At 51.1% G+C, this 23,993-nt stretch overlaps 1 protein-coding gene across 1 annotated transcript in view; it reads right to left on the bottom strand.

The window, feature by feature from the left end:
- Window positions 1–23,993, bottom strand: part of SKAP1 (src kinase associated phosphoprotein 1) — a 155,084-nt gene that overhangs the window by 22,288 nt on the left and 108,803 nt on the right. The window contains exons 5-9 of the mRNA XM_010585673.1: window positions 6,514–6,594; window positions 5,528–5,611; window positions 3,906–4,030; window positions 3,096–3,159; window positions 2,148–2,312 (exon numbers count right to left, since the gene is read on the bottom strand). Coding sequence (XP_010583975.1) covers window positions 2,148–2,312; window positions 3,096–3,159; window positions 3,906–4,030; window positions 5,528–5,611; window positions 6,514–6,594 — 519 coding nt within the window. The remainder of the gene's footprint in view (window positions 1–2,147; window positions 2,313–3,095; window positions 3,160–3,905; window positions 4,031–5,527; window positions 5,612–6,513; window positions 6,595–23,993) is intronic.

Below are 23,993 nucleotides of genomic sequence, written 5' to 3'. Positions count from 1 at the left end.
TTTCCCTGTGCTTACTGGGGGGGGGTCCCAGGGGTGCGAAGGGCTGGGGGGGACAAGCTCAGGGCAGAATAGACCTCTCCTACCCGCCCCTGAGCCCTGCAACTGGTTTCTTCCCACTCCCACACTGGGCATCTGCCTCTACAGCAACATGCAACCACTGTCTACGTTCAAGCTGGCGGGGAATTGGGGTCTGCGGGGGGTGAGAAACTTGCCCAGACGGGAGAGCTGTGGCTTTGCTTCCCACCGGCAGACCCTGCACGCTGTCTGAGCTGTGTCCGTACGTGTCGGTGCGATTCCAGCTGCGGGCTGCAGGAAGGATGCTCGACGGCCGGAGAGCCGAGGCGATGCGGGCAGAGGCAGCTGTACCACAGCTCCTGCCTGCTCCTGGGTGCAGGAGGCTTGGCAAAACCCCAGGCACAGCAGCCCCTGCACGGCAGCAAAGCTCCCGGGATGCCCATGCACTGGGGACGAAGGATACTGCATAAGCCCTGCTAAAGCAAGGGGCTTCAAGCCTGCTGCTTGCAGGTTTTGGGCTGGCGAGCAGCCTGAGACGCAACCCTTTGGGCTGCCTTAGGAACCTCTTAGCAAGCTTTTAAGAAGCTGGGATGGGCAGGATAGAGAGCTCAGTAAAAGCTCGTAATTAAAGGAAGGGTTTGGCTGGGATGTTCCTTCCTCCACCACGATGCTCTGCAGCCCCAGCATCAGGGCACTGGTCTGTGCGCGGAGCAGGAGAGCAACACCCGTGGGGACCAAGGGCAAACCTGGCTGGCAGGGTCGGCTCCAGCTCTTTTGAGACACTCTGCATCCCGGAGCAGGGGAAACGGTGGGGTCTGTCCTTAAATCCACACCGTGCAAGCTCCTAGCAGGATCACCATTAGCCACATGCGGGGAAAAAAACCCCTCACATCTAATATCTACTCTGTAGTCGGTGTCGGCAGCCTCAAGGCAGCGAGGAGTCGGGCACAGCTGCCAAAGCAGCCGGGGATGCTGAAAGCCCTCAGCCTGACAGACGTCAGCACCTCACACACACCAGCCTGGGGACCACCGTGCGGGGGGTCCTGCTGAGCTTGGCGATCACTGTAGGTATGCCCGGAGGAAGAAAAAGCTGCTCCCCCAAAGAGCTGAGGGTGTAAACAGAGGAATGGAAGGTCAGGAAAGAAAGAGGAGAGATGGAGAGAGGCTGAGGCTTATGCTCAGGGTTGCGCAGGCAGCCCCGGAGCCCCAGCTCCGCTGCCGGCAGCTGTCTGGATGCCACTTGCAAACCACTGAGCAGAGATTTCCTTCGGCAGCAATAACAAGACGAAGATCTCGGGCACCATAAAACTTTCTGGTGCGTTTAATTTTTTTTTTTTTTTTTAAATCACTACAAATATAAAGTTCTGAAATAACTAAGAAGAAACAAGGACCTATTTTGCATCTCCCAACGCAGACGCCGAGGGAACGGGCTCTCAGGGATAGGGTGCAGAGAGCTGGGTGATCCCAACCTCAGCGCAGAGGCAGAACAGCACATGGGTTTGAATAAGGCTCAGGTGACCCATTGACCAAGCCCTGGGGCATGTCACACCGTGATTTCTGCTATAACGGTAAGAAATGTTGCAGACCGTGTCATCCTCGCAAGCTGTTTGGTTCTGTGCCAGAAGATTGCTCCCGGCTCCTTTAACCAGCAGCCGCTGCCCTGCTACCTCCAGACCTCGTGTACTGTTAGTGAGCAAGCGCTGGTCTTTAATGCAGTTATTTTATCATCTCTTGGAAGGCCAGTAATTGTGTTACAGCCCTCACTGCATGCCCAGAAGGGAGCATTTTCATCATCTAAAGTCTGATTTTTCCAGGTAACACAGCCCAGAGATTCCACTCTCCCCAAACTTAATATTACTTGAGCTGAACGGAGCACAACCTCTAAAAGCTGCCTCATCTGAATTTACAAACCCTCTGCCTCACCAGAACAGAAAGGGTTTGCTCTTGTGGTCCATCAACCAGTGTGAACAAAGAAATGGGGTCAAATCTTTGAGTTATGGGTCCATTAAACCCAGCAGAGCCTGAGGTGTTCATTCCCATCAACGTGTTGTGTGGCCAAGGTCTCCTGCCATGTTTGCAGGTCTATGACTAGGGGATGGCTTGGGTTTTAACCCGCTTATTTGGTTGCTCACCTGGCAAAACCTCGTAGATGTCATCCTCTTCCATCTCAACGTTTGGCTCATCCTGATTCAGGGTAGTATTGTGGGATGTTGTGTTCACAGAGTCAGAACTATCCACATCATTGTATGGCTCTTCTTCGTCCTCCTCATCATATGGGATAGTAAGGGAGGTCAGGTCTGGCAGAAGAGAGCAAAAGCATGGTGAGAAAGAGCAAACCAAAGTACCAGGTGGATGCTGGTACTTTCAGTGAGTTGAAATCAAGTAACAAAGCCTGTGCCACTGTACTTTGTGCTCACCATGGACCTTGCAAAGACTGAACTGTCCCCTTGCTTGGCCCGTGAGCACCTGGTGTAAAGAAAATGGGATGGAAGCTGAGAATAGGCTAAAACAAAGGAAAAACCCAAGAAAGGATAGCAAATGCCAGAGAACAAAGCCAAATTCAACAAATGCCTCAAGGAACTGAGCCTGACTCTGTTCCTGGGGAGCTGCCTATGGTTTCCACGTGCAGCGCTGGAGTCTTGTCTCAGTATTGCTGGTCTCAAACTGGAGCAACTCCAGTGGAGCCAAACCCCATCCTTCTTCAGCCAAGGACAGAACAGGGATCTGCAACCCTGGCAGTGAGGAGCGATCTCACCCTTCTCTTGTCCCACTTGGTGACACTTGCAGCCTTTGAGAGATCGCACAACTCTACCCTCTAAAAACAAGCTAAAAGCTCTCAAGTTGAAATGAAATGCTCGTGGGCTCCAAACAACACTTCTTTTTAACCACCTGCTCAAAAGAGCAAAGCCCCAGAACCTTTCTTTTGCTAGGAGGGGATGCTGGGACCCCAGCAAGGTCCTGGTGATGAGCACAAGCCCACGCGTTGCCGGAGGGAGCAGCCCAAGCCGGGTGGGAAGATGCTGCCAGGATCTGCCCAAACAAACAGGGCATGCTGGCTTGGGCCAAGCTGCCAAACTCACCCTTCAGGAGGAATTGGATCTGATCCACCCAGTCTTCAGCCTCTGCTGGGCTTGGGGCTGTGAACTGGAGAGAGGTTCACCTGTTACTGGGCTGGTTCTTGTACGTAGGAAGAGGAAAAAAAGATTTGCGGCTAGAATATGGGATGGAGATCCTGCATCTGCCATTCTCTACCTTGTGACTTTGGGAAAGCCATTTCACTTCTTTGTCTCCCTATTCCAAATAGGGAAACAGAAGCAGAACAAAGCTAGGCTATCCCAGAGGAAGGCTGTCAAGCCTAATTCATTAAAATAATTCAGACGAAAACCACAATCCCCACTGAATATACTATACTGACTCTAAAGCAAGACTCTACATCCAAAATCTCCCTGAAGCTTTGGAAGGCTCTCATGCACATTTTGTGGACTGGGCCAGTTTTTTCATTACACCAGTTTTTCGACTGCCCACTGGACACTCAACAAACTGAAAGTTTAAATTTAACCTGGCTCTGAATTGCTTATTTAAAAATGGGCTTTCCAAACCCAATCCTTTACTGCTTCTAACCCATGTTCTCACTTAACTCTTGTGCCCCACAAGTGCAAGGAGAGCCCAGGATCACTCTTTGTGCCAAGGGAAAGTCCATGCTGAGATGACCTGCCAAGAAGGAGAAGCATTGGCACCTTCTGCAGTGCCTTTTGGTTTGTTTTACCAGGGTGGTTGGAGATCCACAGCCTCTCTGACCCCACACCTCTGCCCCCAGACCTGGGACCATCTGCTTTTGTGCCTACTGCTCAAACCAGCACAGAAGGTCCATTTTTCCCCCCAGTTCCTACCTCGTAGGTGCGTTTGCCAGGGCAGATTAACTCGAAACAGCATTTTTTTCGAGAGTCTTTGCGCAAATGAAAAGCTAGCCGGGCACTATAGTGCTCAATGGAGAAGTTGCCTTTAGGTTGCTTGCCTGGAAGAAGAGAAACATGCTCAATCTGGAGTTTGCATCTTTTTATCAAGCTCGTGGTACTGCTGAGTGGTGCAGATATCTGTTGCTCACATAGGGAAACCGAGGTACACATCAATAGGAAACGGCCAGAAAAAACCCTTCAGTCTAAGAATGTCCACTCCCAGGAAATCCAAAGGGAATATTATAAAAGTCTTCATAAAGACCCAGTGAAGAGGATGCCCTTTTAAGCCTCAAGAGATTGCGAACAGCCAGCGAAAGGTTGCCAGGGTCAGAAGGTTGCATGAGATGAGCTGGTTGTAATGAAGCAGAGACCAGTGTGTACTTGGGGAAATATGATACCAACAATTATTCTGCTGGTAAGGCATTAACGGGCTGGCATACAGGAAGAAATACTTAGTGGGGCCTTTGAGAATTGGCCTACAGATCTTGCCGATGCATACACGCGGCCGGTGTCAGCCAGGGTGGAGAGAGAGAGAACTTCACTGCAGTCATCTGAGGCGTCTTTATTTACCCCAGCTCATTATTTCCTTATGAATCTTCTTGAGGAAGCGTGGGAGTACAATTCAGGCAGCTGCTCTGAACCTTTTTTTGGTTTGCAGATCTTTAAAAAACTTCCAGGGATGAGGTCAAGCCCTCTATAAGGATTTCAGCCCATTGATAAGGGGTTTGCTTTATTCTGTGGTCTTCTGGAGACGGTTTGGAAGATGACAACTGCTTGTCCCTCACAAAACCAACCAAATATCAACCCCTGGCTTCAACACCCACCTCTGCTAGCAGCTCGCTGGGAAAGCCCGAGCAGCTCATACTCTGCCAGGGTGAGAGGAGTTGAGAAGCTTGTTTGGAAACAAAAAGCACTCGAGATCCTCAGACAGAGGATGGGGAGGAAGGACAAAGACTCAGCTTCATCCCCACGACCCACTGGAGTTTAAACCTGTCCCAGCTGCAGACTGGTCACTGTAAACCAAGGATGTACGTGTGTATTTTGTGAGCTGTTTTCATGCCGTGTTTCTGGATGGGTGGAACAGAGGAAGGCCATACATCTAATCATGCCAAACGCTGTTGGAGATATTAGCTGTCTGTTTATATGTACCTGATGGAGCATGACTGCAAAATATTTATATACACTGACACATGGATTATATACAGTCACTTAGGGGGTTGAAGCCCAGCTGATGGCTAATGGAAAACTTGGTACATTATTTTATTTACACACAGCTCTGTTCCTGTGTCTCTCTTCTCTTGTTCCATACCTATAAAGGTGTTTGAGGGTGGTGGTGGGTGCGTGTGTGTGCGCATACAAGCTGAGATCTACCTCTCTAGAACCTGCATGTTATGCCTTGATAGGGCATTGCAACCTTCCCACGGTATATGCTTTTCTCTTGCCAGATATCAGCCTGTTCTTCAGCAACGGCTCTCCCCTTCTCTTTTCCAGCCCTGTCCATGCCCTCAGCCACCTCCCACAGTTTGGGGACCAGAGGCAGATATCTCACCACTTACTTTTCTCATTGGCATAGTAGTAAAAGGTCCTTCTGTTGAGGACACACCACCGCTTCTGCCACTCTGAGCCGAAAAAGCTGTGCTCTAGAAAGAAAAGGACAGCAAAAGAGTAAAAAAAATATTAATTTCTGTTCTTCCACTGTACACTTCAGATGAATATTTAGGAGAAAGAAGAAATTTTTTCCCAACAAAACCCTGCAGATTTCTGGCACAAAATTCAGGCAAGCGAATTTAGATACATAACCTCAACCGAGTAAGGGAGAGCCAGCCTGTCCTACCAGGCTGGAGCCCCTGCAAGCCTTCCCCAGCTCTCCAGACTGAGCTGAGCTGCTGTGACCCTTAGTCCTGCTAACTGGGAGGGAACGCAGCTTTGGGTTAAACCTTCCTAATTGAGGTTTAAGCAAATGTCTTTTACTCGGTAATTGGAGCAAGCTAAAACATGCACAGGGCCAGTTATACAGCTCAGCTGAAGGCCATGAAGAAAAAAGGGCTGTTCTTGCCTCATACCACCTGTCATACAGTAAATAAATCAAGATAAAATCTGAGTGATGAGGAAATAATTTGTAGCTTTCACAAGAGTCAGTAAAATCAAGATAAACCTGAGGCTGACTCACAGTCCTTATCTCAACTTGCTAATGTGTGTGATGCTACAAACTACCTTGTCTTCACCGGGATTTTATCCTCATTAGGTATTGCTCGTTAGAAGGGCACATCTTGCCTTAGAGGACTGGGCTGCTGCTTAATTCAATTTCTGGGTTTTAATCTTTGTGCAGTTTGATGATCTGCAAAAGAAAATAAATAAAGGCTGTGCCCTCCCTGTATGTATGATGCCTAAGAAAAGCCTGAAAGATTACACATGTGCCTACAGATAAATCTGCAGAAAAGATGTATTTTCCTGTTTGTTCTTCATCTGAAAATTTGAATTCTTGGTAATTCTGAGGTGCCATCCCCAAACCTTATCTTACTATGTACTTGTCAGGCCTTACCTCGACACCTCTTCTCCAGATATCCTTGCTTCAAAATGTTCCCTGTATCTTGGACAGGCTTCGGTGTGATCTCCTCCAGTCCTACAGAGAGCAAAGCAAAGCAAAGCCTTGGGATTTCCCATTTGCACAACCCCACAGCACAACGTTTTCAGCCTCTTTCTCTGCAGAAGAGGCTTGGGAAGGCAGATCAGCAGCCAGAGGTGAAAACCATGGTCTATCACAATCTCACCAGCTATTCCCAATCCTGGTTGCAGGGTCCCAGAAGCCCTCAAGGAAACCAGGACCACAATTCCCACGGCTACACAGACCTATCCTCAGCGGGCTGAGGCTGGTGCTGCGCCGGGGGCTGATGCTCAGCCCTTTACCCCCCAGCCAAGGCTCTCGGGTTCCCTGGCAGCTTTTGGCAGCAGGCAGGACCTGGTTTACGGACTTGGAAAACATGATCCCCTTGTCTGATGGTTGGTGTAACTCAGACCGTGGCACCTTGACCCAGGCTGGTGGATGGACCCTGAGGCCACGGAGAGGCTCTGGCACTCACTGCATGAGGTGATGGACACAGCTCATCCCCAAAACCATCCGGGCCAGGACATCCCCAAGCCATGGCTTGCTGCTGAGAAGGTCTCCCCCTCCTCTTCCTGCTCATCTCCTGCCATCAGAACTTGTACTAAAGCACAATAAAAAATGACTAACTAAATGCCACTAATCACCTCCCCAGTGCCCAGCCTTGGCAGCCTTTTCAGTATGAATAACTTCCCAGAATCCCAGGTCACAAGAGCTTCTCTTGTTTTCTTAGCGTGTCTCGCTAACATCCAGCTCTTGGCCCAATCCATCCCCCCTGTCACCTCCCTCATTCACGGGCTATTTTCATTTTTGTGTTTTATAGTTTGCAGACTCTGGGCTCGCTATAAATCCTCCACAAATGGGTCTCGGGGCGAACGGCAGACACAAAGACACACAAAGTTTGGGTTGGTGGGAAGGCTCCCCTGCGTCTGTCTCCTCTGTTGGCTGGAAACTGGATCCTTCAAAGACCATATCCTTGGCTTGTGCAAAGCTGTCTGAAGTGATTCAGATTAGAGGAAGCCCGGGGTGCTGTGGGCTTGCCCCTCGGCAGTGCCTGGAGGACATGGACAGCCCCTTCTGCATGGAGAAATCTCATTTCTCCCCAGTACGAGTCGGGTTGAGCTCACTTCTGACTCTGCTCCAGAGAAATGCAATACGGCAGCTTCAGCAAGGATGGAAAGGAGCAGGGTTTCACCCTCAATACGTGCAACTCGCTGCACAAGCGGTCGGGGAGCTTAGAGCTGAGGGGAAATCGAAACCTTCCTACAAATAGCGCTGAACATCAGATTTATGATTTTTCTTACAATGAAAACAAACGAAGATGCTGAAAAGGAGCTAAATTGTCTTGCAGGCTTCAGATTGGCCAGTATCAGAAGATTTTTCCCAATGGGGGCAATGCGCAGAAAAATGTCCCGAGGAGCTCTTGCACCCTCCTCAGACGCAGGTGGTCCTGAGCACCCTCAGAGATGGGACCCTGCACTGCCTCGGACTCTAACGGGGCCAAAACATTCCCTGGGCTGCCACTTCCCAGGGCACCAACCTGTCATCCCTCCTCCATGCACAGGTGAAGGCACCTGCACAAACACGCTCAGGCTTTTCTCTAGTGAGGCTGAGCATCTGACTTGTAAAAAGGCACATTGTCTTCTCAAATCCAAGCCCCGACCCCTTTTGCTAATGCAAATCTAAATGTCATTTTATGGGACATTTATAATTATGAAAATGGGACAGTGCTGCTGGATGCACAGGGAGACCCTGCGAGTATGAATATTACATTAATGTGCCCAACGCCAGCTCGCTGATCCCGCTGGCAGGAGCATAAAAAATGCTTGAGTGAAACTTTTATTTAGACGTTAAGAATCCAGGCCCCAGCGGGGTGACGGAGGCAGCCCCGGCGAGATCCCATCAGCGCGAGCGCTCGAATTGAATTACCCAGGGGGGAAGGCAGGAGCTGCGAGTGCTGCTTCGCTTATTTAATTTCATTTACTTTCAGTACATTATCAGCATGGGGCTTCCCTCTGCCCCCATTCCCCCAAGAAAACCGGCTGCAGAAATCACCGGCGTGCAGGATGCTGCTGTTGCTTGAGCCAAAGCAGGGACGTGTCTGGCCATCCTGGTCCTCCTTGGGATGTGTTCTGCTCTTTCCTCAGTTGCCAAGAGAGATTTGTGGGAGTGCAAGGACCTTTCGGACACCACAAAGAGCAACCAAAGCCGGGAAGCAGCATGGATGCGATGGGAGCCAGCAACAACCTCTCCAGTCCCACATCTTCTCTCTTCGCCCATCATTTCTCGGCACTTGGCTGTAAGCAGGCAGGACCCCTGGGATAGCTACTGCCTTCTCAGTTGTGCTTTGCCCTATTTAAGATCAATTTTCCATGTACGCAGATCCCATGTTTCAGGTTATTTGTGGCCCTGGGGCCCAGGATCTGCTGGGCTGGCAGCTCTATGGGGCTGGGACGTGTCTGCAGCATCACCTCCGAAACACCGTCAGGAGCCCAAATCAATCCCGCTCTGCAGGAGACACCATGCCTCAGTTTCCCAGCAGGAAAATCAGAATGAAAGGAGACTCCCTTCTTCTTAAATACTCAGTAGCTGATCAGACAAACTAATACAATTAAGGAAGGGTTGTGAGGGCTGATTTGATTGCATGGGGCTCTGGAAATTTTAAGTTTTACAGAATATGACACGAAGATGGCAGCTGTAACCTGTGCGTCGTGTGTAGCCTCCCTAATGCAGCCCTGCTAACGCAGAGCTGAGAAGATTAAATCTGTGCGAGGTTGGTGAATGCTGGGGATGCAGCACTGGGGGCTCTGCCTGGCTGCAGACGGGGCTGGGGCGGTGTCCCCGTCAGTCCCCACGTCCCCAGCCTGCCCCTAACAACAATCCAGATGGTTTTTGCCAGCAGCAAATGGCTAAAATAACCTGCAAAGACATTCCCTGGGTTTTTTTAAATTTCTTTAAACTATTCCAATGGACGCCCAGAAGATCCAGAGAGGCTAGGTGGGAGCCCCGTCCCAAAAAGCTCTTTGGTTTCTAAGGGCAGAGGGTTTATTTGCCCAGGCAGCTTCTGCCAGATGCCTCTGCCCCAGGACCACACAGCTGGCAGGTAAACCACAGCTCACCCCATCTTCTAGGACTCCAAGTGATGGAAAAGCCAGCCCGTCGCCCGGTCATCTGTTCCAACCACTAATGGCCATTCACACCATTTATGAAAACAGAGAAAGAAAAGGCCTTAAATTCATCGGGGAGAGACACGTCTGTGTTCTCCCAGACACACGGCCCCTCTCCGGTCGCTGCCGGCACGGCACGGCGCGGCAGGGCTGCAGCTGTGTTTGGGTGGTCTCAGTGGTCCCTTCCACCCTGGCATCTCCCCCAGCCCACCTTTTGCCCAGCAGATGGCTGGTACTGACAGTGTTCCCCCCCCTACCACGTGCCATCTGCTCGTGATGGGCTCATCACCTTCCCCAGACACCTCCCAGTACCACCAGCACCTCGAACCCCTCATGGCCTCTCTTCCATCCTCTGCAGCCTCTCCAGCCTGGCTCCCAAGGGAGCTGCTCATCCCCATGGATTTTCCTGCAGATGAATTTCCTAATCCACAATCCACATCGCTTCATCTGGAGCCTCCTGCAGAGGGGCTGCACATTGGTGGCACCGGGAATAGTTCTGTGCCATAATCCTGGAGACCACTTTTCTGCGGAGGATACAAAGCTGTAGCATTTCAGGAGTGGGAGAAAACCAAAGCCAGAGACTCGTGCCCACGGATGCAGGAGCAGACACCAGCTCTTTCCTTTCTCCTCTTTATTGCACCTCAACCTTTACTGTGATTTGCATCCCCCCAGGTGCTGCCAAAGGATGCTGCCAGCCTCAAAGGCTTCACTCCTGCATCAGGCTGAACCCCGGGTCACCAAGCGAACCTCTGCCTTTGCTGACCAAACGGCACCTTTTGGGGAAAGTTTCTAGGAGTTTGGCTGCCGAGCGCCGTGACTGTTCCACCCCGTCCTCGTTATGTCCTCAAGGACCTCTGGGTTTCAGCTCTCGCCTCTTTGGTCTCTGAGTCATGCACACCAGCTGCACAAAATGTCACAGTAGCTGCAGCCAAACATGCCCGGGGGCTGCGTCGGTGCCCACGCTGTCACATCAACCGACTGTTCAAAGGGATGGAGCACAGAGGCACGACGGTTATAGCTAATTCCCCATCCTCCAGCTTATTCACCAGGCTCAAATGTGCCAAGAGCAGATTCTGCTCCTGGGGACTTTGCAGGGAACACCCAAATACATTTCAAACCAGAGCACAATCGGCTGTGATTTCCCAAAGCCCTCCGTGGTGGCTGTGCTCTTTTTTCCATTGAAGCTAATGAGAAAAAAAACAATCAGAAAGAGACAAACAACCCCTCCTGCCGCCTTCAAAGCGAGATGGACTCGGGAAATGCTGAAAGCTTTTGGAAATCCCACCCACCGCCAAGGTCTGCCATGGCAAATGGGTCCAGGACGTGGCTGCTGGGGCTAATGGCACTAACGGCCACTGCCGAGCAGCATTTGCGGTTCTGTTCAAACACAAGTTTCATACATGCAAAAACAAGGAGCTGTTTGTAAGCCACGCTCCTTTTGCTCTCCGATGGGCGAATAACGCTGCCCGTATTTAAACCGTTACCTTTTTCTGAGATCAAGAGGATCTAGAAAGCATCTCTGCTTTCTCACATCATGATCCATGTGGGTACAGACAACATCCCCACCACTAACACCCCTCTTCCAGGTACCCTTGATCAAAGTTACCAGCAAGATCTACCCCACGGTCCAGTCCCCCGTGGGAGGACGGGAGTGAGCTTGGCCCCTTGGCTCCATGCTCCGGATGATGGAATCTGGATACATCTGGCACAGCTGGGCAGGACCTTTTCAGCGCCATGCAGATGTTGCAGCCCAGCGAAGCAGCCAGCAACGGGCACAGACCGATGCTCCGACCAAATGGAGCAAGAGGAGAAAGGCCATCGTGGGACACGAGCCACCGTCCATCAGCGTGGTCCCCCTGGTCGCTGCCTCCTCATCCCCCTGCTCCAGGTCACAGCACATCTCCTCGGTGGCTCCCAGACCCTCGGTGCCCCTTGGACACGCTTCCCTCCGTGCCTCGGGAATGTCACCAAAACTTTCAGTGCCTTGGAAATGGCTGGGGATCATTTATAACGACAGGAATGGAATGAGCAACTATTTCAAAGAAAATAGGGAACTGAACAATTGTCAACATGGATCACATGAAATAGATCTTGTGCCAGACTAATTTTATTGCATTTTTTTGAGCAGGGAAATAAGAAAGTAGATGAAGGAAAGGCAAGGCACGGCAGAGAAGATTTATTCGGGCTTCAGCTTGACTTTTCAGAAGAGGCTAGTAAGCAAAATTCAGAGTGTAGACATCCACCCCAGGATAACTATCTAGATTGAAAGCTAGTCAGCAAGCAGGAGGCAGTTAAAAATCAATGGCAACAAATCATTGAGAGGAAATTATCAACTGAAATATCCCTGTGTTCAGCTTCATGATCAGTTGTCCTCAGGCTCAGGAGCCCTCGGATGCTACAAGGCATCCCAACCCAAATTGCCCATCCAAAAACTGCAGCTAAACCCAGAGCTTCCTTTGGGACAGGCAGGGAATTGCTAAATGCTCTCTTGTAGCAGCCAGTACAGACCAGTATTGAAGGCAGGAACCAAGATTAACTGGTCCCAGGCAACGGCGGAGGCTTTTGACAAGTGCTGACAGTCAGGAGCGAACACAAAATCCATGGAAGTTGCTCAAGAAACCCACAATTCTCACCTGGGGTTGAACGGCGCCTAGTTAACTGCGTTGCCCCTAATGTCTTCGTTGGACCACAATTAATGACTGGACACAAACAAATAGGGGACATACAGATGGACCTTTGTTAGGCACCGAGTTAGTGTTGGATTCATTGTTGTTTTTTCAGAGGAGTCCATGACTGTGGTTTTTATGATTGATAAGCAAACAAGAGAAGAGGACAGTCAATGGCAAACAGTTGACTGTAGATTGGGCTGGGATTTAGCCCGAGAGGGTGGAAAAAAGCCTCCAACTTTTATTGGTGTTGTTTTTTTTTTTTTATTCTGTCTGGAAAATTTAACAGCAAGTTTCAAGTTAAACTAACTTTGCCAAAGGAAAAAAAAAAAGAAAAGAAAATTCGAAGAGGAGGCAGAGCCTTTGGCCCAAAAGTTTCCTTCCAATTCACTAAGTCTATAATTGCAAAATAAAAAACACTAAATCTCAATATCTATTTGCACAGCTCATTAGCCAAGGGCTCACACTCAGCAAAGAGGGAGGGAAAAAAACCCCTTTCAGCACCAAGTGGATTTGGGGAGTTGCTATGGAAACCGGCCCTTCTCAGCGCATCTCGCAAATCCCTGCTCCGATAGGTCTGTCTGTCCACCCGTCCACCCGTCCACAGGCTTCCCCAGGACGCAATTTTTTAAAGTCCTCTAAAAAAAAAAAAAAGCGTAATGTATGAAATATATAAATATATAATCTGCGTAACTCATTCCCCTGTTATTTCTCTCCCCCAAACATAACATTATGTCAGACATTCGACCTGCTGTGCTACCGGGACAACATGATTTACAATGTGAAAAGGGAAAACCTAAATCATCACGTAATGAAAACATTAAAGTTAATGCATCACAAGTGAGGAATTTATTACCATTAACTCCAATAAACAGTTATAAACCACCCGTCCTTTCCTGTCCACGCGCAGGGACACAGGCGCGGGGACTTCATTAAGCTCAACTTTCTTTTCTTCTTCACTAGACCGCTCATGTGTGCTCCAACCGGCCACCATTTATTGTTAACTGGACTGGCTCATTTTCCGGGGACTGGCGAAGGTTTGAAGGCCTCATCCATTTCCTTCCACGGGTGGCTCGGCGCAGACAGATGGAATAGGAAAGTTCACGAGACATGCAGCTCGATGAGTTTATTTAAACGCCGCTGAAATATATGCTTTGACAAAAGCCAACCCTCGCCCTGGCCCTGTACATCGTTACTCAAAGAGGCTGATGGATAAGTAATAACATATGGGCACGCTGTGCGGTTACACCGGACACCAGCTTACCTCAGGGTGCACTTGGCCAAATATTTGCCTCTCGCTGATGTTACACCACCACCTTGGAAACCTAAGCCCGACGTCTGAAGCCTTATCGAAATTCCCCCTCCCGACACGGGGGGAGGACGGTGAGGCTGGCTGGTCCCTGCGTGGGACCGTCTCTCCCCGTCCCCCTTTGCCCCGTAGCGGGTTTCAGGAGGGGTCTCAGGGGATTTTTGGGGATGGGAGCCTTGGGGATGCAATAACAGACACCACCTCCCAGTTATTAACTACTGCCTCAGTCCTGAGACCTTTGCAATAAAAATACCACTGGCTTCAACAGGAGCTGCAGATCTGATCCATTAACGGCGCTGATGGGTTCGTTATTGCTGGGCTCCCAATGAGGACTTTAACGAAAACGTGCTTTTCCCACAGTGCACAAACAAGACCCGCTCCCCCGTGTCCCAGTACTCGCAGTGGGGCACCTCGAGCCAGGACCCCACCGCAGCTGTACGAGCAAAGAGAAGATCCCTACGATGACCGGTGCCCCACGTGTCCCCTCGCTGCATGTTCAGGGGGGCTTTAGAGATGCTTCTCCGATGCTTCTCCTCCTCTGGGGTGAGCTAAAAGCAAAGCAGTGGAAGAGTGGGGATGGGACGTGGCGTTGGGGAGACCTTGGAGCTGGCAGGAGATGCAGCCCTGCCGCTGCGTGCTCAAGCTGGAACCTTCTCCTCCCCACTGCTCCTTGAGTGAAGGCACCGGTGGTTATTGATGCAGGGTGCGGCTAAGCAAGGTTTGCTCCTTCTGCCAGGAGCAAGGTTGCTCAGCCGTTCTCCGGCTTCATTAAACACCCACTTGTGGAGCTAACAGAATCAAATACAGACATCCAAAGGATCTGCAGCATCCATTTCTCCTAATTCCCAACAGAAACAAATTTCCTACCAAGGACTTTCCTGCTGGAAATATTTCACCACCTTGAATTTTCCCTGGAGTTTTGGGCCATCATCATGTCCACCCTGTACTCTGGTAGGACGTCAGTCCAGATGTGAGCACAGTGGTTTGGGTCCAACCCCAGAAATCCCTCTTGGCCTTTCTCCCCAAATGAGCACCTGGAGGGGCTCAGCCACTCTGCAGAGGTGTCACAAAGTTGTGGCACCCCCAGAAGACACCAAGTACAGCACGCCTGGGCCCTCCTGTGTCCTCCGAGACCAAGGTCCCACCACATCTTTCATCCGTGAACCTTCCTGCCAGCAACAAATGATGAGGACGAAGGGAACCAGAGAAACAGCCAGAGATGGCAAAGCCAAGAAGAAAGGACCCAAGCAGCAAACGCAAACTCTCGGTGCCCACAGCAGCACCTCAGACCGCTGGGACGTCTGCTTGGGCTCCGAAGGGAATATTGGCTTTGAGAGGCCAAACCGCATCATGTTTCGGCATCCCACTGTACCTCCCCGCCATGCTCTGCCATCCGGCGTCATGACACCGTGCCCGAGAGGTGCTTGACCCGAGCCCCTCGTTGCAGCCACAAATCAGCGCGGGAAAATTCCCAAAGGGCAGACGTGATTTTAATTTACAGGGCCTTGGCAAGGCTGCGAAAAGACCAGACACCTGTTAGCTAAAGCCCATCTTAACCGCTTAGGCCTTTTATTCCTATAAAAATTCTGTACCACATAATCGTCAGCCTTGACACAAACGATTCCTATAGATCACTGTGGAAAATCGAGAGGATTTAAGGAGAGAGGAGGGTTAGGAAAAAGTAAAATAAACGACATGCAATTTTTCAAGCGGAAACAATGGCAATATGAAGATATATAGGTGTCAGCCATTCTGTAGGAGGCAGGAGGCTGTGCTCTTTTACCTCTTACAGTGTCACTCTCATGACCTCTACCATTTGAAATGCTTTGATTCCACCTTGCCCAAGGGATCTCTGAGCGCCGGGGAAGAGATGAGGAATGCCCGCGCCTGACCTCACCTCCACATTGTCTAACGACTGACGGCATAAATCAGTTTTTCCCCTCCGCAGACCTGAGTGCCAAGAACCCATGTGAGAAGGCTGGAAATATTAAATGATTTCCCTGAGGGTTTTCATTGTTACTTGGTTTCTCTCCTGTAACTGTAGAGCTGTGTTTCACATGAAGAACAACTTTCCCTTGAGACCTCAATTTGTGTACAAAATGAACAGGAGGGGGTGGGGAAGAGGGATGCTGGCAGCCAACATCCACCTGGGAGGGGAGCAGGAGGGGCACGACAAAATCTGCAGCCCAAACTTGCTGCGCTCGTCCTTCCTGGCCTCATGCAAACCAAATACAGTGGAAGTCCAGTAGAGAGATATAAAGAAGAGGTCGGTGAGGCGGCTCGTGTGAGGGGTAAGAAAGACAGGAGCCATCCTGTCGCTGGGGGACAAGGTGAGTGAGCAAATTCCAGAGAAAGAATAAAACCAGCCAAGCGTTCTCAGCGTACCTCAGCCTGTTACCACCTCGGGAAGATGCCCAGCTTGTGGGATACAGAGGGATCACGGACCTCACGGAGGGTACTGGAAGCTGCAGCCCCCCCAGATGCTGGGGACGCATCTGCAGACCATAGAGAAGCACAGCTGACACGCAGGCATGGTGAGTGCACAAGCGAGCTGCTTCACCCCGGACCTTCCCCTATGGGTATTTTTCTGTTTCTCTAACCCTGACACTAACATGCTGCCACATTCTCCCTAGTCATTGAACACCAGGTCAGGCAGAGCCATTCTGCTGTCTCCTCCTCAATTCAGAGTATTCAGCACCCGATCTGGTCATCCCAAGGAAACTGGTGGGAGTTATTCCCTAATGACAATTGGATTTATTTCTCCCAGGCACTAGCCAGTCTGGTACCACCCCTGTAAGAAGCCTCTTCCACAGCCAAATTCTCAGTCCCAAACACTGGACATGGCAGAGAGAGATTTTAAGAGAGACCTGGTGTAAGTGCAGGGCAGGCAACGGGCGCTGGAGGCAGGAGCAGACAACTGATGGCAATCAAGTTCTGAGTCACCATGTTGGAAAACAGGTTTGGGTCTGCACACCCAGAGCGGGCAGCAGAACAGCTTATCCTGAGCCTGCCTGCGATGGGCTTTCCTGCCTGATCCTGCCCAGCTGGGATGGGCTGCGGGCCAGGGGTACCAAGGGGTACCTTGGTAAGCTGAGCCACGTTGGCTGGTTTTAGTCTTGCTTTCACGTCTGCAGCAAGCTAAGAAGCTAACAAGAAGTCTTGGGGAATCGAATCAGCTTATTTTAGGCATGTTTAACCAAGCTCTTGGCAGCATTTCTCCAGAAACCAGGCAGCCCACCTTTACCTGGCCGCTGATGCCGAGAGCATCGTTAGCTGCTATTTGCACAGCCTTCCCAAGCCTAAAACCCCACCGAAGCGCTGAGTGGGATCATTATTCCACTATTCAAACCCAGCATCACTCTTTAAAAACAAATTTTGCAGGTAATTAGTCCTAACTGCTATTTGCAATTTAGCCACTGCTTTGCCTCATCTCAAAAGCCGGTTGAGGCACCTTGGTGGTCGGTTCCTCGGTGAAAACTCCCCGGCACCGCTGCCCTTGCACCTCCACGCTGCGCTGCCGGACTGCGCCGGTGACATCCCTTGGTGATGGGAAGAACCACGGTGGCCCCATGGCACAGACCCCCCCTGCAAACACCATTTGCTAATGGGTGCGACGGCTGCGGGTTAGGACTCCATCCAATTAAACTAAAGGCAAACCAAACGCCCAGCCTCCCTGGCGTGGTTTAAAGGTCCAAGTCTGATGCTGGAAATTGCTGTCTCATCTGTGTGACTCCTGCAATGATAAGGAAGGTCCTTGCCAGGGCTCGAGGCAACAAGTCGGAGGAAGCCGCCCTTCCCGTATTTATTAAATTCTTACATTTCAAACAAGTAGCCTCGTTCTCCCACTTCCCTTTCATCTAGGCTCAGGTCTATTTTTTCCTTGCTTCCTACTTCTGAGTAATTGTTAGAAAAGTAAAATCAACAGGTCGTAAAATGATAAAAGCACGTTCTCTGGTAAATCCTCCCCTTGGGCTCACTTCTCCTCTCATTTTACACTGATAAAATGCCCCTGCCTTCCCTGGAGCCCTCTTGATTTACATCACATACCTTAGATTACGAAAGAAACGTTGATTTTCTGATATCAACACAACATGAATCTAGACACACCCAGCCTAGCTCTGCTAGTCAAATAAATCAGGAGCAGAGCCAGGAATAGCTTATATACGAGTAATAGAGCTTCAACTACACCATACAGATACGGTGAGAGCAATCCAACCTCCTTAATGTAGATAGTTATATCCAAATAAAGGTGCTTTATGTCAGTATAAATTATTCTCTTCCCATTTAGGGATGCCTTTGTACAAAATGAATGTGCTAGAGCAACTGCCAATCTGGATACAGATATATTGTTTAGAAAAAAACAAAACCACCGGCAAACCTGTGCTGAAACGCAGCTGGCACTGATGGCTCCTTCTCCTGGACCTTGGGCTTCCCCTGGTCCCTTGGGACATGGTGTTGTCCCACTCCAGCTCCCTTCCATGCAGATCCGGTGGGGATCTGCAGAAGGCAAGCAGGTTTGGGTTTCCCCCCCCCCCCCAAAACGCCCGCCTTTTCTGATGCATCACCCCCAGACTGAGCAGGTCAGGACCCCCCCCTTGCAAGGAGGCACCGAGTGCTTTGCACGACAGGAGTGCAGCTGAGAGGAGATGGGGACGGGGACACCTTCGGGAGCCACCATCAGACACGAGAGACGATCTCCAGAGCCGCCAAATGAATTTCAGACCATACTTAACCTCTGGATTATTTCTGCACAAATTTGACTCAGCCGAGGCAATCTGTACTGACAGAAGGCTTTATACCACATGCTTTTGTCCGGTCCTAAGTGCCTTACACTGGTTTTGAGTGTCTTGTCTGTCCACAGCCACAACTAAACACATACAAAGGTCTGATGCGGGACACGAGAGAGATGGAGTGGGAGCCCGATGCGACCGCATTCCCTCCGCAGCATCCCAGGACCCGGGGCTGGGACCGCCAGGACCGAGGAACCCCTCCCTGTGAAAGAGCTTTTGACCAGATGCTCTGGCTTTTTGTCTGAGGTTTTTGTTTTTTTTTTTTATAAGATGCAAACTCTGCAAAACTGAAAGAGCTTGAGAAATTTCTAAGCGCCTCCTTGTCTCGGTCAGAGCATGAGGCTTTGGGAGCCAGGCTGTACTCCCACCCTTAAGCCAGCCACCTACGTGAGCAGCCCAGCCTGGGATCCATCTGCAGACCTCTCGGCTAATTCCCTCCGCTCTCTTGTACAACCGGGGAGAGAAATGGGCACTTTCTCCCCGTTGAGTACAAAGAGTGCCTGGGGTGCGTAGCCAGAGGCAGGTGCTGGAAATAATTCCTGCCCCCAAGTCCCCTTTGCCATTCCCAAGACTTAACTCAACTTCATCGCTCCTGGCGCAACTCCGGGAGGAGACGGAGCAAGGGCATGGGGAGCGTCTGGAGCTCATTAGAGGATCCTGCTTTGCGCTGGTCTGGGACAAAGATGTTTCCTTTTAAAGCCTCGGGCTCTCACGGGCAGGAGCCCAAGTGATGAAAGAAGCTTTCTGGGTGGCGGTGGTCCCAGCAGAGATGCAGGAACCAGAGCCCTGGGTGGGTTGATTTAACTCAAAAGTGATTTAAATCGTCAATTTTCGTGATGATTTAAATCATCGAGCAAGACGTCTTGACTGAAATCATCCATTTTAATGTTGTTTTGCATTTGTACTTTTTATTCACTTTCTTAAGGAAAGCTGGTAACCATTAAAACATGTTGATAAAGTTTGCTTTTATGGTAAATTTAACATTTCTCTTAGCTAACCAGCAGAGCACACTATTTCTATGCAAAAATATTTCGGTCATTATGTAGCTTAACAAACATTTATGTGGGTACTTAAATTTTGTATTATGTTACAAAGTGGTGAAAGATGCAGTTTTTAGGAAGTGATTATTAACTTTTATTCACAGCTAATGTTAAACACTATATGGTCTGAGACTGAAATTCAAATAAAAATATACAAAAGCAATGTTTTGAATTTTATTGGTAAAATAAATTTACTTTTAACTTGATGGATATATGAGGGGAAAAAAACTTAAACCTTGTTAAATTTAAAGCTGATTTATTTCACAAAGGAAGTATTATCAGTAGCGGTGGGATGGGGTTCAAGATTCCTCGTTATCACATCCTTCCAGTTAGCAGATCTCATCCTCCCTAACCTTGTCTCCTCTTCTAAATTTCGAGCAAAACCAGAGAGTGCCTTCCTCAGCCTTCCAGATTTTGGCTCAGCATGAGAATGTGAACTAAGCTGCTGCAGTATATCAGATTAAAGAAAATATTCTCCCCATGCTTCTGTGTTGTTAAGCCTGGTTTAGGACCTTTCAGAAATCCTGGGACTAACGGGACTCTCCAGTGCCTTGCTTAAGACTTTGGCAAGCAACAAGTTCCAGGGTTTTGTAATTTTTATTTTGGAGTCTTAACGATTCTTTTAAAGCTTCATTTTTAAAGAAAACATCTTTGGATTTTTAAAATACGCCCATCCGAACTCACTCCTCGATGGCCTTGCGACAAACCCCGCAGCATCCAGCGAGGCTGGGGGGGGGCTCAGCACCCAGGGCTGGGCAGAGCTGCCTTTCCTGGGGGGAAAATCCCACAGCCACGGCCCCTTGGCACCGCTCGTGCCGGAGCCAGCCCCTGGCACAGCCGCCGGCTGAGCCGGAGACCCCCAAACCCCACGATGAGGAGCAAAGATGAAGCATCGCCTTCCTTCGCCCTCCCCGAGCTGCAAGCATCGGACCAACGAAGAACCGGGGCTCATTGCAGCCAGCGTAACCCAGGATTTCACACCTCATTTTTCCCAACCTGGCACCGTTTTCCAGCAACTTCCACCCCCCTTCCTTTGCATTTCCCGCTCCCCAACTCTTTCCGGGGTCTGGCACACCGAGGCGAGGCTGACACGAGTAAATCTGGTGTCTGTGAGTCCTCCCAGGCTCCCACCTCCGGCGGTCCCAGCTTGGCTGGGCACGGAGCCATGCGGGAATTGGGAAATAGGGAAGCATCCCCATGAGCCGCGGGTCGCTCCGGCGGAGGAAGAGAGCTCTGCCTGCGCTGCCGTGGGAGGAGGATGCTCCAGGCTCCGGTGTTGGGTGATACGGGGCAATTAGATTAAAGTATTTTCCATTAGTGAAGAGTGAGAGTTTGCTAAGTGTGGTATCTGTTAGCCCAGAGTCATAACAAACCCACAGATAAATGAAGTGCCAGTTACCTCCTTCAGAAAAAAAAAAGGCAAAAAAAAACCAGCAAAAAAGAGCAGGCTGCTTCCTCTTGGAAAGGCTCTGGGCTCCCGAGTCCCCTGCCTAAAATTCAAGTATCAGCATGGCCCACCCCTGCAAACCCATTTCTAGAAAACTGGTGTATTTAGTAAAAAAATAAAGGATGTGTATTAAAGGGAGACAGCCAGGAAACAATAAAGGTGGGACAAATTTTTAGGGAGCACTGAATTGCAATGGTAATGCATCGCACGCGGGAAGGGCAGGGACGTTGGCTGCTACGGGAACTGGGCATCGCCATGCCGGGGACCGGGGGATGCAGCAGCCCTGTGCAGCCTCCACCCCAGTTTAGACAACTTTCTGCAGGACAAGAGGGAAATCACTGGAAAGAGACAGTTGTCCCATGCCAAATTCATTAGACCACGCCGTCTCTCATCTGTCAACTAATTTGACTGAAATTTATACGTCACTTTGCTCGTACTGGTCCAGCTCAGCAATGGCATGAGTCCCGCCGCCGTGGTGACCCCTTCTCCATCCTCCAGCCCCTCCACCAAGTCCTGTCCCCCTCCAGCCTGCACTGGGGGCATCCCCAATCCCACTGGCCGGGGAACCTGAGGAAACCCCTGAAACAGCACCCAGGCAGAGGCACGAGGGCTGGGAGCACGCGGGGAGCAGCGGGAACATCAGCGCTGCACAGCCTTCCCCTTACAAGACCGTGCCAACAGCAGGAGCTGGGGCTGGCCTTGGATTTCACTTCTTTTCCCATTTTGGGCACTTATCGCAAAGCAGTCCCCTGAGGCATGACCCTGCAGCAGGCACATGGCAAGCCCTGCTCGCCAAAGGGGATGCTGGAGGCAACAAAAGCGGGGTATTTCTCTGCAGTGGGGCAAAACAGCGAGGAAATTTAGTGTTTCTTGCACTTTACATCACTGACGGCGCACAGAGCCGGGGGGCACAGACTGAGCGCTCTGTGCCGAGCCGGTTTCACGCTTTCCTTAAATCTCCAGCTGTGCCGACACGTCGGGCAGAGCCGAGCTCGGTGGCATCACCCCGCTGCCCCGAGCATCCGGGCGGGAAGCGGAGATGAAACTTGGCCACTGCTTTTCCTTGTTCCAGATAAGAAAATCATTTGTCACCGGGGGGGGGGAGGGGGGGGCGAGCTTTTATCGGGAAAGTGTCAGTCTGTCCACACGACCTGGAGAACAAATGTGTGTTTTATCATCCGCCCAGCAAACCCTGCCGAACACCTGCAGCAGGCGTGTGCCCCGGCCGCTCTCGCCCCACCGCCGCAGAGGGAGAAAGTCACAGTGATGGATTTGCCCATCTTAATTAATGTAAACAAACAAAAGAGGAACATCAAATAATGCCCTTGACAGCCTGAAAACGGAGCCGGGAGAGCAGAGAGCGCTTTATAAAAGAAGGCCTTTTGATGTGCAGGCCACAGGATCAACGTTTGTAAATAGCAGCAGCTCCGTATCACGGCTTATCTAAATATTTTCATTTCCCATCACAAGCTGAGAGCCAGGGGTTGATCGTTTTGGACTCTTCAACTTTCAGCTTTCACCCTGCAGCCCCGGAGCGAGCAAGCGGAGGAGGGCGGTGGGGGGTCACCCGCTCCCCATCCCTCCCCCCTGTGCCGGGCTCCCTAATCTCCCCGTGGAAAAGACCCCACCGCTGAGACGGGGCACCTGGGAGACCCAGCCCGGAGGTGCCAGTGCCGCTCTCCCCAGCGCGGCCATTCACCCAGGGGATGCTGAGCCCCCCCAGCAGACCCAGCCGGCTGCAGCCCTCACCGGTCCCATCCTCTTCTCCCTCCAGACACGAGCGGAGGAACGGATCGGAGGGTTAGGGCGGTTCACGAGCAGAACGTGAGTCAACAGTGTCACACCGGGGGGATGAAGCATCATCTGGAGATGTATAAACAGGATTAGCCTTGCTGAGACATGTGAAGAAATCCTTCCCCTCCGCTCGGCTCTGGGCAGGATCCCGGATCCCGGCAGGGTTCCTCCTGCCCGGTCACCCTTTCTCCTTGTCCCCCACTGGACACTGCAATGGAGGTCCCTGCAGGGAAAGGATACATATGCCAGCCCCGAGGGCTGCTGTAGGAGTAGGGCAGTCCAGGGCAATCCCCTCGATTTTGGGGGGCAGAGGGTGGGGTTATCGCTGCGGGTGTCAGACAAGACGGGGAAGCCTACGCTTAATCCTGAGCAGCAACGACACCAAAATTAGGCAGAAAAGGAAGGGAGAAAAAAAGCTTTACACCATAAATATCCTGTGAATTCCCGTCTTGACATCAGGGTTACATTTCGGGTCTTTAAAAACACATACGACTAAAATCAAGTGCTTCCATCAGCTTTGCTGGCATATTTACGGTCGCGGGGAAGGGCTCCCAGACAGAAAACTCACTTTGACTTATAAAGCCCCTGGCAAAGGTCAGTGCAGGGATGGACAGGGGTGAAGTACTTCTCTCCTGCCACTGCAGGGTGGGGGGAACCCCCCAACCTAAAGGCAGGGGCTATAGCCCACCTCCACCCCGGACCTGGTACCCAGGGGATGCTGCCATGGGGGGGGGAGGTTGGATGTCCCCCAGGGGCTGAGGCCACCGTGCCCGGGGAGGGCTTGGGGGGGTGGATGAAGGGGCCTGGGGGGGGCAGAGGAAGGAGGAGAAGGACCCTGTCGTTCCGGAGCTTCGCCACAAGGAAGCAGCAGAAGCCCAGGATTGAAGCCAGGAGCTGAGAGCATCGTGGTCCAGCCCCGGGGACAGCGACAGCAGCAGCAGGGCCGGGTCCTGCTGGGGGCAAGGTGGGACCCCCCCCTCCAAACTTTGTCTTCCCCAAAGAGGGGTTGTGCTCATCCCCTCTCCCACTAAGAGAGCACCCCAGCACCCTGCTCCTGGGGAGCCCCAGTCCTGGGGGTGCTCCCTGCCACCCCCGGCTGTGGGCGATGTCCAGGAGCACAAAGCAGGCTGGAAGATGGGGGGCTGTTATATCACCCAGGAAAATAATGGTCAGAGCCCTTGGTCCCGGTCCTTGTTATCCTGAAAAG

This window comes from Haliaeetus leucocephalus, unplaced genomic scaffold (assembly GCF_000737465.1).
Source record: "Haliaeetus leucocephalus isolate CR32 unplaced genomic scaffold, Haliaeetus_leucocephalus-4.0 Scaffold110, whole genome shotgun sequence".
NCBI lineage: Eukaryota > Metazoa > Chordata > Aves > Accipitriformes > Accipitridae > Haliaeetus > Haliaeetus leucocephalus.
The sequence above is the reverse complement of the archived record's forward strand: the minus strand, read 5'-3'. Positions and strand labels throughout refer to the sequence as shown.